The following is a 15881-nucleotide window of genomic DNA, read 5'->3' on the forward strand; positions in this document are numbered from 1 at the left end:
CGTTATTCCTGCGGCTTCTATTTTCAAGATCTTCAAGCTTTTCAAGGAGATGTTCCAAATCAACTTTGGTCACGGGCGGATTAGCGGTTAATTCCCTCTCCGAAGATTCCAGAAAATCGATTAATTTGTCAACATCAGTCACTCTTGTAGCTTACTCAGAGAATTTTGTTTCCATCGCCGTAATCGATCGACGTATTACAGCGAGATCCTCCAAGTCAGCAAGAATCTTCGTCAACATCACCGACATGTTGGACAACTGACGCTGGATCTCCTCTCCCATCCAAATCGAGTCCCCGGTCTATAGGCCTGTCGGGGCTTTCATCCTGAACACGTAAGTGTCTTTTAATGTCTCCAGAGCCCGAGGATTTTGACTTCTTTGCCATGTTTTGCAACAAAGGGCAAATGTGTAACTGGGTGTATCAAATTTCACCAGATTATAACATGAGAATAATCGAAAATTCAGCAAAGTGCGCAGAGTTCGTCACTCACACATCCGCTCCTTGCATGGCGTCACGTCCCGCCCGCGACGTATCTTTTTTCAGTACAAAGCACAAATTTCATCATTTCGTTTCTACATTTGGAGTTTGGAAATTCCACCAGCAGGTGGTAATAAAGTTAATTTCCAAACTCTGAAAATATAGTGGAACATCAAATCATGTACCTGACAATTGCGGTTTAATTACCGCAACAAAAATTTATTAGATTTGTGTTAAACTTTTTATATGTCATGGTTTATTTTTTAATTATTATTATTATTATGTTTATATTTACAATTGTATTTATGATCTTATTTGTATTGGTATTTTTATACCTGTTGTCGTAGAGTGATTTTTAAGTCACTGAAAAAGGGGGCTGTGAAGAAAATTGAAAGATTAAAAGGTTTAGATTTGATATGATTTTTTTAACCTCTTCGTTATTTTGATTATATTTTCATTTTGTTTGAAGTGTATTTTATATGTAGAAATGTTTTTGGTTAAATTTTTCTGTGTACCGGTCAATTTTGATTTCAGTAGAAGTGAAGTGCATGCATATACAATCACTGTTAATACTAGCTATGATTTGTGTTTCAGTAGAAGAAAATTATTAATAATACTTACATTCTCTATAATGTAACAGAGCGTAAATCCAAATCCTGATGAGAACCACATTTTCCATGCGTGTAAAAGGAGCATGTCACTGTCAGAAATATGCCTGACATTCTTTTGTTAATGCAAAAAAAGAGGTAAATACATATTTGTATTATTCTAATTCATTGCATACAATCCAAGTTTACACACCCATCTTCTTTTCTATGTACCGTCTTTATTTATGTTGCTGGTGCTTGAGGTAATGGACTATATAATAGGAGAAGAACCTCAGAATTAAACTGTCCTTGAACCAGCCCATAAGCACTTTGCGCACAAAATTTCGCCAAACTTGCGCCTAGACCTCATGCATGCTTGCACAAAAATACCAAAAATTCATGACCATGCCCACTGACTTTGGTTTTATGACTTACAGCATAGCACTGCACTTAGTGCTGTTAAAACAGGGCCCATCTTGGATTAAGTTTATTTTTCATACTCCCTAGGCATTTTTGTTTGTATATTTTAAGCATAAACCTCATTTTATTACATTTGTAATTTTTAATTAATACATTTTTTATGATTTTTTTATTAATTACTTATATACTGTATACTGAGCACTGCTAAGCACCTTCTCTGACCAAAAGTTCATATGATGCTCACTTCCAGCTCATTATATGACTCACACATGCCTGAACAGTCACAAATTACAACATACATCCGATTTAGACTCAACAAACATCACCAAACAAACATCAAGGCAATGCTATTAACAGTGATTCCTAATTGATTAATCAGGAGATATTGAATTAAACAGGGCCTCAAGTAATGGCAGCTATTATAGCCTTGAACCTTACTAATCACAAGAGTTGTTTGGCTTGACCCGATAAAGAGAAATTTAAAACTGCACAATATGCTTTACAGCTATTATATTCTCCACACAAACACTAGACCTGCATTACAGTACCTATCGACCAGATATTTAAACATTTTTAACGTACAATATGCAGAATATTAAGCAAATCTGTATGTCACCTTGAGTTAAGTCATTTAGTGAAGCTTCAGCAAAAAAGTGTGTGTGCGAATATCAGCAGCCAGGCAATTAATCTCTGTGTAAACACCAATGTGTATCTTTATACTCCAGAAAGCTGAAGGCCAAAATAGTTCGACTAAAAGATGACCCACTTCTGAATATATAATACTTTTTTATGATCATGAATGTGAGAAAGGATGTTATTATTACACTGTGTTTGCTGTTGCATTGTATCGGCGTGTCTGCAGACAGCTCAGATGTAGGCAAGCAGGACAGGCAGATGTCCTCAGAAAAATAGTGAATGAAGGCATCATTAAAACAGCTAGGGTTACACATCCAAAGAGACAGAAGATGAAAAATTAGAAAGCAAAAGAGAGATAATAGCGGGTACAAGAATGGGATGGTCCAGACTAGTGATAGACCGACATATAAGTCGATGTGTGTACATTGTACGATTAACAGAGGGATAATAAATCTTATCCATATACATCGATCAGCCACAACATTAAAACCACCTGCCTAATATTGTGTAGGTCCCCCTCATGCCGCAAAAAACAGCGCCAACCCGCATCTCAGAATAGCATTCTGAGATGTTATTCTTCTCACCACAATTGTACAGAGTGGTTATCTGAGTTACTGTAGACTTTGTCAGTTTGAACCAGTCTGGCCATTCTCTGTTGACCTCTCTCATCAACAAGGCGTTTCCGTCCACAGAACTGCCACACACTGGATGTTTTTTGTTTTTGGCAGCATTCTGAGTAAATTCTAGAGACTGTTGTGAAAATCCCAGGAGATCAGCAGTTACAGAAATACTCAAACCAGCCCATCTGGCACCAACAATCATCCATGCAATTATCTAATCATCCAATCATGTGGCAGCAGTGCAGTGCTTAAAATCATGCAGATACGGGTCAGGAGCTTTAGTTAATGTTCACATCAAAAAATGTGATCTCAGTGATTTGGACTGTGGCATGATTGTTGGTGCCAGATGGGCTGGTTTGATTATTTCAGTAACTGCTGATGTGTGAGCAAGAAGGCCTACAAACTTGAATCAGTTACACCAGTTCTGTCTGGAGGAATGGGCCAAAATTGTGAGAAGCTTTTGAAAGGCTACCCAAAATGTTTGAGCCGAGTTGAACAATTTAAAGGCAATGCTACCAAATACTAACAAAGTGTATGTAAACTTCTGACCCACTGGGACTGTGATGAAAGAAATAAAAGCTGAAATAAATCATTCTCTCTACTATTATTCTGACATTTCACATTCTTAAAATAAAGTAGTGATCCTAACTGACCTAAGACAGGGAATGTTTTCTATGATTAAATGTCAGGAATTGTGAAAAACTGAGTTTAAATGTATTTGTCTAAAGTGTATTTAAACTTGTGACTTTAACTGTATATATATATATATATATATACATATATATATATATAGTCCTAATAAAGTGCCAGACATTGTGTTCTGCTGTTGAAGCCCATTCGTCTCAAGGTTTTGACTTGAGATAGTGAGATACTATTCTGCTCACTACAATTGTACAGAGTGGTTATCCGAGTTACCGTAGCCTTTCTGTCAGCTCAAACCATTCTGGCCATTCTCCGTTGACCTCTCTCATCAACAAGGTGTTTCCGCCTGCAGCACTGCTGCTCACTGGATGTATTTGTTTTTGGCACCATTCTGAGTAAACTCTAGAGACTGTTGTGCATGAAAATTCCAGGAGATCAGCAGTTACAGAAATACTCAAACCAGCCCATCTGGCACCAACAATCATGCCACGGTCTAAATCACTGAGATCAAATTTTTTCCCCATTTTGATGGTTGATGTGAACATTAACTGAAGCTCCTGACCTGTATCTGCTTGATTTTATACATTGCACTGCTGTCACACGATTGGCTGATTAGATAATTGCATGAATAAGTAGGTGTACTGGTGTTCTTAATAAAGTGTACAGAGATAGAGAGAGAGAGAGAGAGAATAATAAAATGTATTTAAATAGATTTATATTTATATAGGACCAACATTGGCCACTCTAATCTCCACATATCAGTATTGAAATGTAACCATAGTGGTCTATATCAATCAACACCTAGCCTAGACCATACAAGATCAAAGCTAAAATTCTGCATTCTAAATCCAGATTTCAATTCTAAATTTTAAGTTGTAAATCCAAATTTCTAAATTTGAAGTTCTAAATTATAAATCCAAAATTCCAACTTGTAATTCTTCTAAATTGCCAATTCAAAAAGTGTCAAATTCAGAGTTCTGTCATCAACAGCAATCATTTCGAGCAAATAAATATAATACACCACTAGAAATAACTGGTGTTTTGTGTTCTGCACTCTCTGAAAGGATTCATGTATTCAAAGGTAAAATCAACAAAAAACAGTCTCAGCAAATATTTAAAAGGGAAAGAAAACCGAAACGGCAAACAGCCTTGAGCTAAAGTTACCATACCTTTATGCCAATTCACACATAGACACACACACATGAACACACACACTCAGCTCCTCCTACCAACATTGTGTATGATAACAGAGAGTCGTCTGACAAGCTCCTCCAGAGAATCCTCTCCCATCTTCACCCACAGGATCATGATGAGCAGGATGAAGAGAACCAGAAGCAGTGGAGAAACACTGGACTGCTGCTCAGGAGAGGAGGAATCTGACGGGGAGAGAGAGAGGAAGCCGTCTCTGCTGCTCAAACCGGTGCTGCTGCTGCAAGAGAGAGAGAGATGATGCAGGTGAGAGAGAGAGAGAGATAGAGATGCTAGAGGTGTCTCAGCGAAGCGGCAGGGATGATACAGCAACACACTGACACACATACGCACACTCGCGCTCTGCATCAGCCAGGCAGTATGCAAAAACACACTCAAATACAAACAGACCATGACCTACAAACAGATGCACATGCAGGGCCGTAGCAAGGTAATCTGGGCTCGCTGACTGTACATGGCTCTGGGCCCCGTTGGTATTAAAATATACAGTTTAGAATTTGTTGTGGGGTACCCTGGACCTTTGGGCCCCTAGAATCGTTACCACCTTTCACCCCACTAGCTACGTCCCTGTGCATATGCATGAAAAACTGCTGGGCTGACATTGCTGCAATGCATAAGTGTGCGTGTGTGTGTGTGATGTGTCATATTAATTTAGGTCCTCTTTCTAACAACTAGAACAGAGTCTCAGCAAATAAATGCACTGAAATTACCCTGTTAAGTTGCTGACATCACATCTGGATGGCTACTGGAGAGAAGCCCAGATATATTCCTTTTTGGAACATCAGTGATGTTTTGTGGTCAAGAAGCTGAAGCAACGTTGGCTGCATCCGAAAACAATATGACCTGCTGCCTTATCAGTAAATGGCTTAACCGACAGCATTTTTGAATGAATGGATCTCTCAAGAAAACTGATCTCAGGTTTTAAAAGCACCTTATTTTCATCCTAGCTTCAGTATACAGCCTCCGAAGGCAGCTTTCCCCAGTTTTCAAGCGTAGCCAATAAAGCTGGCGTTTCCATGGAGACCAAAGGGCACTTTTAAGGGTCAACATAAACGATAAAATGAAAAGTAAATGCTGTTCATCACGCTTTACTTATTATACACAAGTACACCCTCATAACCAAACATAAACATGAGGTAAATATAATGAAACACTCCAATAAATGCAAATTTCAAAATAACTGCAGCAATGTAGGCCTAAATGTAGGTTTCAGATTTTCATCACAATGATCTTTTCAGCTGTTACTGTGTGACTTTCTTTGTTGTTATTGTATTATACGGCCTAACTATAAAGCAATAAAAACTATAAGTGTACAAAAACTGAAACGCATTAAAGGTGCTGTAAGCGATTTCTTATGGAATATGCAGAAAATGTTCCTTCTCCTCGAAAGATATCACTGAATTAAGTGTCCTGAGATATCTCAGCAGTCTCTGTGACATTACTAGACTGTGTAAACAGCCAACAGAAATATGACCGCAGGCCGCGGACACATTCTTTGATCAGCCAGTCAGAAGACTTTGATGTGACTTTGCCTGTCAATCATTTGGCATGTTCTCAGTTGAAGGGGAACATTAGGTTTAATGTCATCTTCAGATTCATAAGAGTTGTAAGCTGAGATACTATTTTCCTAGATGTACTGTTTGGTGATCTGAACACTATCTTTGGCAGGGCTGTGTCTAACTCAACAGCTGTCTTGTGGAAGTTCCAGAACGGCTAAAATCGCTTCTAACCTTAAAAAAGGCGGGAATATTATTGTTCGATAGTTAGCTATCTTCATAGTAGGCATGGTTCGATAATAACTTATCTTCAGCATTTCATTAAATGTACTTTTTTTTTTCTTCTTTTTTTTTAAGAAAATAAAATATCAATAATACTTCAAGCCATTCATCTAGAATCGATATTTCAGTTAAGCCTGTAGTAACTTGATTCTGTTGCACAATTACCACAGATCTGACTCTGGGTAACTCTTCAGAAAATTGTCCAAGTCACATTCAACAACCAAATCAAAAGAAATAAGAGGTGATATTTTGCTTAAAGGTTTGAGGTTATTAAGATTTTGAGATTAAGATAATTAACCATTAAGAATTTTTAACAGTCTAGTACCCTAACGTGAAAAAATACATTAAAGGTATGATTTTTGAAAGTGAGAGTGGAGATTTAGACACAAGTATTGATCTTTTTCTCACCCACGCCTGTCATATCACTTCTAAAGATACAGATTTAACAAATGGAGTCTTATGCATAACTTTTATGTGATTTTTGGAGCTTCAAAGGTCTGGTCACCATTCGCTTGCATTGTGTGGACCTAAAGAGCTGAGATATTCTTCTAAAAATCTGTTAGTGTTCAGCAGAAGAAAGTCATACACATCTGGGATGTCATGAGGGTAAATTATGATTATTTCATTTTGGGTGAACTGTCACTTAAAATATTATTTGTTAATAATAAAGAAATGATAAAGAATATTTATACATGGTAGATTGTTGTAGTACCTTCAGTTTATGCTTAATTAAATAAAATTCATTGTATTAGTATTTTGTGTTGTTGAAAATATACTCTAGATTTACTCTGAAAATGACAGAGACAACCATCCTCATTTTTTTAAATACAAAAAAAGGTTTATTTATTCAAGAATGACAGGATGTTTGTTCTTATTATAATTCTGCTTCTGTACAGAGTTTAAACTCTTTAATGGACAATCTTAATTTGAAAATCAGACTCTGCCTCACCCTCTAGTGCCTGTGACACTTTAAAATACAGATTAAAAACAGTTCCAGTGACAACACATCATTTTCACATACTCCAAACTCAGGTAATTCATCAGCCCATTTCATTCTTCTCCATGTAATTTTGTAATGAGAAAGGGTTTTTGGAACAAAAATGCATCTTTATCAGCTTTACCAACCGACCTATCTTCATTCATATATATATCATATAAATATGGATGAGATGAGGGATTAACATTACCATATTACTCTATAATCTTGCCCATGTTCAAATACTTCAGTAGAACAACTCTATCTTCACAGTTTCAACCCGAGGCCTGATAAGATTACACAGCATTGTGGGTAATGGATTTAACATGACAAGAGAAATGAGATGCGCTTACAAGATCAAAGAGAGGTCATGTAGTTAATTTAAATGCATGTAATTTAACAGGTCCATTTATATAATTAAAGAAATGGTCAACATTTTTCTCATATTTTTACACGCAGTACAAAGGTCAAAGCCTGTATAATTACAAACAGACAACAAGAATTACAAAGTCATGAAAACGAAAAAAAAAAAAAAACAAAAACAAAAAAAAAACCTGATTATTGGGTCAATTTTCTTCTTTCACTGAACCAAGACCAGTTTAAAACCCAAACCAAACCCGATCCATTACAGGGGATGCCACAAAATGTAAGAATAAGCACCAAAGGAGAAATTATTCAGACATCACCGCCAATCAGATTTATTATTTGTTATGTGTGTGTGACACCTGGAGGCTTTTTTTATTTGAATATGACAAACAAGACTTTAAAGTAACAAAAAACGGCACTAGGGAAAAAAACAACTAATGTAAATAAAAAATGGAATCTTAAATATGAACAAAATCTTAAAAACAACAACAACAACAACAACAAAAAAAAACACTAGCATATTCACACATTAACTACACAAATGATGACAGATCTGTGACGTTGTGGTACTGAAAGTTACACTCCAAACCCACTGGATAGTTGATTGTGTGTGATTGAAATCATTTGGTGATGTCATGGAAATAGTATATTCTATAAACCAAATAGAATTGGACTTTTATATGATTTCATTACAGAGCGCCAGAAGAGATCCGAGTAGCCCTATTATTAAACAGTCTCTTGACATAGCAACCACACAAAATAACGTTCCCCAAAGGCTGCATCCACACGGTCAGATGTTGGAGCTTCGCCGCCCTCTAGAGGCCCCTAGTGAGGGTCGCAGACGTGGATCACGGGCTTTATAATGCTCATTGAAGTCCAGCCGGAAACTGAGGAACTGAAGACTCTCATCAGAGCTGTTCATTAGCAGCCGCAGAAACTCCTGCACGATGCCCTGGAGGACAGGAGAGAAAAATGACAGACTGATGCATCTCTCCAAACAATGCATGCCAGATCATTTTATTAGTCACTTGGATTCTATTTAGGGTTTATTAACAGGTAAATAGGTTTGGATATTTTCTATTTGCAATATCAGTCAATATTAGTGGTTTTTAAATGGACAGTATTAGGGATGCAACGATGTATCGGCCGCAGATATTTATCAGCCAATTACTGACTAAATTTAAACCATCAGCAAATCAATTTTAAGCATGAAAACTGCAATATGAAAAAACTATTATTAATTATCATCACGCTTTGTTAAAATTCTGTGAATACAAGTGTACAATCCAGAAACAATGATAGCCACTGAATGTAGAAGGGCTGGCACTCCTAAGAACATGTAATATTAATGAAGAAAAACCTTATGTGACAGTTATGAAAGCGGCACTTTTAGCAATACATGATGAGGTAAAACCATCCAAAACGCTTTGAAACCAGCAAACTTTGACATTGGTATGTTATCCATTAAGGTTGCATGACTGATTGAGACTGAAAACACAATAAGGTCTTACGCGATTACTAAAGCTTGAAAGCTTAAAAATAAACTGCATTCAGCGCTTCAGTCAGCATTGTGTAAGCAAGCGGCACCCTCTAGAGGTGTGTATGGCATTATCCATTATACAACTTAAGAGTGTTTTGTTCCTTTGGTAACTTCTTATTTTTCCATGATGTGGTTGACATTTCCGTGGAACTGCCCAACGTATGCATAATATGAATTTGTGATGTTCTATTATATACAGTAAAAACATGTAAAATGTGAGTTCTGTCATTTTGAACTGCAAAAGCAAAAAGTACAAAATAACCTTTTTTTTACATCGATCATCATGCTTTGATATTTAGTTATTTTTATATATATATATATATAGAGAGAGAGAGAGAGAGAGAGAGAGAGAGAGAGAGAAATAACTAAATATCAAAGCAAGATGATCGATGTAAATAAAGGTTATTTTGTACTTTTTGCTTTTGCAGTTCAATATATTATATATATTATATAATATATATATATTTTTTATTTTCTTCTATTTATCTTTTATTGTGGCTCTCTTTAAAATTTGGAAATAAAACAGATCCAATCCATGTTCAATGGAATTTATTTATTTTTAGAACAATAAAAATCTTTTGTACCTCTTTGTAAATTTTTTTAAAACATAATTTGAGCATAACAGTGATATGATGACAAAATAATGTAAGGGGCAAAGTATTGGTATCAGCCTATAGTTTTTTGTTAAAATCGGTAACGGTCAGAAATGTTCATCTCAGTGCATCCATAGTCAGTATCTGTCTATTTTGGCACATATTTAAAGCAGATAGTATAAGGGCTTATTTTCTTCTCATGTACATGAATGTTTCGATACCTGATTTTACTTCAAGCATGCAAAGATCAAGATAAGATCAATAGATTTATCAAATCGGCTATCATGACAGTCCTGCTGTAATTGTGTTAGAGTCTAGTTTGTGCTGTGTAAATCGGCATAAAACACTCTGCTAAACACCATTAAACATGCTCTCTCTTGCTGCAAGCTTGATATAGTTTTCATGCATGCATTAAATAATATTGCTTTATTAGTCTAACATAGTAAAGCCTAATAAATGGTGTGAAGGCTGTGTATGTTTATGTGGTTGTATAGTGTACCTGGTAGAAGTGTGTGAGTAATCTGAGCTGGGAGCACATTTTTGGTATTGTGTCTTTAAACTCCTGCACACGTCTGTTCTCTTCGGCCTCTTGCTCTGCTGTTACACCCCACTCGCCCTGAAACAAACACACACACACACACACACACACACACACACACACACAAAACTAAAACTTTGGCAGCCTCTTCACGTTTGTTTGCATTTACAGAACTTTACCTAACATAAAAATAATCAATGGCAATAGAAAACCAACACCGTCCCAGTAAAAGCAGCATCCACAACTAATGGCTGCTTGCAAGAAACAGTTAAATAAAGGAATGGATCATAATTCTCAGAGCGTGGAGATAATCGGACAGCTTAGCTGTGTTGGATGCTCAAGGGCCAACATGTGGTTTTCCTCTAGGATTTTTTCCCAGGAAAATATCAGAACATGTGACTTTAAGTGTGTGTATACTATGGAAGAAGGAAATCAGTAGTGTGCACTGCATTCTAAACTATTAGTCCATTAGGGGTGTTCTAGGCCATAAATAAGCGCTACACTCACTGAACTTCAAAGGGATAGTTCTCCCAACAATGAAATTCTCTTATCATTTACTCACTCTCATGCCATCCAAGATGTGTATGACTTTCTTCTGCTGAACACAAATAAAGATTTTTAGAAGAATATATCAGCTCTGTTGGTCCAAACAATGCAAGTGAATGGTGTACAGAACTTTGAAGATCCAAAAAGCATATAAAGGGCAGCATGAAAGTAATCCATACAGCTCCAGTGGTTTAATCCATGTCTTCAGAAGCGATATGATAGGTGTGGGTGAGAAACAGATCAATATTTAAGTCCTTTTTTATTATAAATCTCCATTTTCACTGTCTTCTCACAATTTACGTGCTTATCGCCACCTACTGGACAGAGAGGAGAATTTATAGTAAAAAAAGGACTTAAATAATTATCTGTTTCTCACCCATCATATCTCTTCTGAAAACAATGATTTAACCACTGGAGTCATATGGATTGCTTTTACGCTGCCTTTATGTACTTTTTGGACCTTCAAAGTTTTCACCATTCACTTGCGTTGTATGGACCTACAGAGCTGTGATATTCTTCTAAAAATCTTCATTTGTATTCAGCAGAAGAAATTAAGTCATACACATCTGGGTTGTCATGAGGGTGAGTAAATGATGAGAAAATGTTCATTTTTGGGTGAACTATCCCTTTAAGGTTATGGAAAAAAGAAGTCTCGCAAACAAAGCATAAGTTGACAAAATGACAATGTAAGTCCCATATATCAGTTATTTGCCATTACATTTCTGTTATATACAGTGAACAGGAGGAAAGCACAATGACTGTAACACAATGTCTATTTAATTGATATGAAATGGATTGAAAAGCACTGTTTTTTGCTTAATCTCCTTTCTCTCTGTACGTACCATCTCCTCTTTCTGTCTCTTCTTGTCCTCATACTGGATGCGGAGCTGCAGCTCTTCTAGAGCGGAGCGGTATAGAGTGTCCTGAGCGTTCTGAAACTCGATGATTTGATCAAACACAGCACGCAACTGATTCAACAAAGACTGCATACAAAGAGGACAAGAGAGTTATGGAAATGAGGACAAGAATGATTCATGATTGATCAATACAGCATTCCGGCCGTTCTAAAATACACAACAGAGTAACAGGTATGATGCAAAACGCATTTTTACCTAGCTATTATGTATATCAAAGCACAGCACCCATAGAGGTCAACTATTAACCTTAGTTTACATGTCAAGAACTATATGTTCTTGCAGATATGTCTACTTAATATTCCTATTGTGTAGTAACCATTTTTTCCAAGCGATAATAAGGCACTCAAAGCTATGTTAAATTGAGAATAAAGTCACTGCTGAAGGGGTTGCAGAACCTCCATTGCATGTCATACCTAACAGAAACCTTTAATCGTGACTGTTTGACAAAACAGCATGGCCTTACATCCCTTATTGTTTATCTGAGGGGTTGCCACTAATAAACACTATAGCTGGTGTCACTATATGTGTGTCATACCCTGTTGTTTACATCCAGCAGGCAGCGAGAGATGATAGTGTCCAGGAAAACATCATGAGCTGCTATGATGTGATCCAGATCCCGAGCCTGTTGAACTTTATTCCACAACTCATCCCAAGAACATTCCAACACCTGCAAACACACACAATTATTTAGTAATACAGCTGATTCCAAGCACTGTTTGACAAAGATAAGAAAAACACATATAGAGGGACGCACCTCAAATGTGATGTAGTACTGCATCTGGTGGATGAAGTGAACCATCTCAGAAGCAAGAACATGGCACTGGTGCAACACACCAGACAGCTCTGAAAATACACAAAAACACACGTCAGATGTTTGCGGAAAAAGCTCTTCCAAGTATTAGAGAGCTCTTCCTTTTGACCTGAAGGTATTTTGGTTCAATATCATTCCACATGGATTAAAGAAAGTTCATAATCATCTCAGCATCAGCATTTTTGGTAAGCACAATCTGGCTCTTTACTACTTATAAGGAGTATATGTCAAGTTAATAAGCAAAAAATTTAGCTGATCAATATTAAACTGTTTGTATCTCGCTCTTAGAACTTACAGGTGCATCTCAATAAATTAGAATGTCGTGGAAAAGTTCATTTATTTCAGTAATTCAACTTAAATTGTGAAACTCGTGTATTAAATAAATTCAATACACACAGACTGAAGTAGTTTAAGTCTTTGGTTCTTTTAATTGTGATGATTTTGGCTCACATTTAACAAAAACCCACCAATTCACTTCTGGAAAGTATGTTCATTTACTGTGTATGTTCTCAATACTTGGTAGGGGCTCCTTTTGCTTTAATTACTGCCTCAATTTGGCGTGGCATGGAGGTGATCAGTTTGTGGCACTGCTGAGGTGGTATGGAAGCCCAGGTTTCTTTGACAGTGGCCTTCAGCTCATCTGCATTTTTTGGTCTCTTGTTTCTCATTTTCCTCTTGACAATACCCCATAGATTCTCTATGGGGTTCAGGTCTGGTGAGTTTGCTGGCCAGTCAAGCACACCAACACCATGGTCATTTAACCAACTTTTGGTGCTTTTGGCAGTGTGGGCAGGTGCCAAATCCTGCTGGAAAATGAAATCAGCATCTTTAAAAAGCTGGTCAGCAGAAGGAAGCATGAAGTGCTCCAACATTTCTTGGTAAATGGGTGCAGTGACTTTGGTTTTCAAAAAACACAATGGACCAACACCAGCAGATGACATTGCACCCCAAATCATCACAGACTGTGGAAACTTAACACTGGACTTCAAGCAACTTGGGCTATGAGCTTCTCCACCCTTCCTCCAGACTCTAGGACCTTGGTTTCCAAATGAAATACAAAACTTGCTCTCATCTGAAAAGAGGACTTTGGACCACTGGGCAACAGTCCAGTTCTTCTTCTCCTTAGCCCAGGTAAGACGCCTCTGACGTTGTCTGTGGTTCAGGAGTGGCTTAACAAGAGGAATACGACAACTGTAGCCAAATTCCTTGACGCGTCTGTGTGTGGTGGCTCTTGATACCTTGACCCCAGCCTCAGTCCATTCCTTGTGAAGTTCACCCAAATTCTTGAATCGATTTTGCTTGACAATCCTCATAAGGCTGCGGTTCTCTCGGTTGGTTGTGCATCTTTTTCTTCCACACTTTTTCCTTCCACTCAACTTTCTGTTAACATGCTTGGATACAGCACTCTGTGAACAGCCAGCTTCTTTGGCAATGAATGTTTGTGGTTTACCCTCCTTGTGAAGGGTGTCAATGATTGTCTTCTGGACAACTGTCAGATCAGCAGTCTTCCCCATGATTGTGTAGCCTAGTGAACCAAACTGAGAGACCATTTTGAAGGCTCAGGAAACCTTTGCAGGTGTTTTGAGTTGATTAGCTGATTGGCATGTCACCATATTCAAATTTTTTGAGATAGTGAATTGGTGGGTTTTTGTTAAATGTGAGCCAAAATCATCACAATTAAAAGAACCAAAGACTAAAACTACTTCAGTCTGTGTGCATTGAATTTATTTAATACACGAGTTTCACAATTTGAATTGAATTACTGAAATAAATGAACTTTTCCATGACATTCTAATTTATTGAGATGCACCTGTATATGTACATTACTGTGCAAAAGTGGAAACTACTTTCTTGCTGATGTCTCCCTCTGTTGGCAGTGGGTGGTACTGCACTCACCAGGCATGCTCTTCAGTAGTTTGGCATTGCACATCTGGCCCTTCCAGATGTCTGTGAGGATATACTCCATTCTCTTGGCCCTCCACAGGAAGTTAAACACCCGTAGGTAGTGACTCATACACTCACGGGTGAACACCTGATGCAGGTATAACAGATGGTAGTCGCTAATAAAACTTGAATTCATTAAGCGAATAAATGGGCAAATGAGTCAGAGTTGCAGTACCAAAGCTCTGTCTGTTGTGTAAGCAATGACAGAGTATAATCATTTACCGTGGCAATGGGTCCCTCTACATGATAGTCCAAACTAAAGACATCCCAACCAGTGTCCCCTGGAGATACCTAGACAAAACAACACCACATTTAGTAACAGTTTCACGTTAAATGGATATTTGACCCAAAAATGAAAAACATGCCATTACAGACTTTCTTCCTTCTGCTGAACAAAGATTTTTAAAAGAATATCTCAGCTTTGTAGGTTCAAACAATGCAAGTGAATGGTGACCAAAACATTGAAGCTCCAAAAACCATATAAATGTAGCATAAAAGTAATCCATATGACTATAGTGGTTTAATCCATGTCTTCTGAAGCAATCCAATAGGTTTTAGGTGAGAACAGACCAAAATAAAACTTTTTTCACTTTAAATCTTGACATTAGCAGTTTTCTTTTCTTTCCTTTCCAAGCAGTAGGAAGTGTAATCGAGCTTGAAATCCTGATCGTGCCTAGAGACTGTAATAGCAAGATGTAGGAGTTATATTTTGAACTGTTCTCACCCAGAAACAATTAGATCTCTTCAGAAGACATGGATTAAACCACTGTAGTCATATGGATTACTTTTATGCTGCCTTTAAGTGCTTTTTGGAGCTTCAAAGTTCTGTCCACCATCCACTTGCACTGAACAGACCTACAGCTGAAACAGCAGAAATATTCTTGGAAAAATCTTTGTTCAGTAGAAGAAAGAAAGTCATATACATCTGGGATGGCATGAGGGTGAGTAAATGATGAGAGAATTTTCATTTTTGGGTGATCTATTCCTTTAAATACACCATCAGGCAGCTTTTTACACACACCGATACAACTGAGTTTACACATTGTTCTTCCCTTTTCTTTTAAGCTTTGTTTTAGTCAAAGCACCCCAAGTACCTCTAGCAGTCGGACATCAAGTCTTTTCAGGATCTCTGGACTGTCAAACTGGGCATTGGTCGCCCTGACAGCAGTCTCCAGGATACCAGTTAGATTGTGTTGGTAAAGAGTGGTGGCAGCCCTCACCAACTCTGGCCTGAAAAAGAGAGAGACACATGTGAAAAGGAAAGAATGCTTTCATTGAAGTT

The 15881-nt window shown here is 37.4% G+C and overlaps 2 protein-coding genes across 6 annotated transcripts in view; both read right to left on the reverse strand.

Annotated features, from left to right (window-relative positions):
• LOC127444436 (guanine nucleotide exchange factor DBS-like) overlaps positions 1-4726 on the reverse strand; it is a 104332-nt gene extending 99606 nt beyond the window's left edge. For all 4 annotated transcript variants that reach the window (XM_051703811.1, XM_051703810.1, XM_051703809.1 and 1 more), the window contains exon 1: positions 4611-4726. In XM_051703811.1, coding sequence (XP_051559771.1) covers positions 4611-4689 — 79 coding nt within the window. In that variant the 5' untranslated portion in view covers positions 4690-4726. The remainder of the gene's footprint in view (positions 1-4610) is intronic.
• A 2458-nt stretch (positions 4727-7184) lies between these two features.
• tubgcp3 (tubulin, gamma complex associated protein 3) overlaps positions 7185-15881 on the reverse strand; it is a 42252-nt gene continuing 33555 nt past the window's right edge. For both annotated transcript variants that reach the window (XM_051703814.1, XM_051703813.1), the window contains exons 15-22: positions 15694-15829; positions 14822-14890; positions 14552-14687; positions 12599-12687; positions 12380-12511; positions 11770-11910; positions 10343-10459; positions 7185-8662 (exon numbers count right to left, since the gene is read on the reverse strand). In XM_051703814.1, coding sequence (XP_051559774.1) covers positions 8501-8662; positions 10343-10459; positions 11770-11910; positions 12380-12511; positions 12599-12687; positions 14552-14687; positions 14822-14890; positions 15694-15829 — 982 coding nt within the window. In that variant the 3' untranslated portion in view covers positions 7185-8500. The remainder of the gene's footprint in view (positions 8663-10342; positions 10460-11769; positions 11911-12379; positions 12512-12598; positions 12688-14551; positions 14688-14821; positions 14891-15693; positions 15830-15881) is intronic.

This window comes from Myxocyprinus asiaticus, chromosome 7 (assembly GCF_019703515.2).
Source record: "Myxocyprinus asiaticus isolate MX2 ecotype Aquarium Trade chromosome 7, UBuf_Myxa_2, whole genome shotgun sequence".
NCBI classification, from domain to species: Eukaryota; Metazoa; Chordata; class Actinopteri; order Cypriniformes; family Catostomidae; genus Myxocyprinus; species Myxocyprinus asiaticus.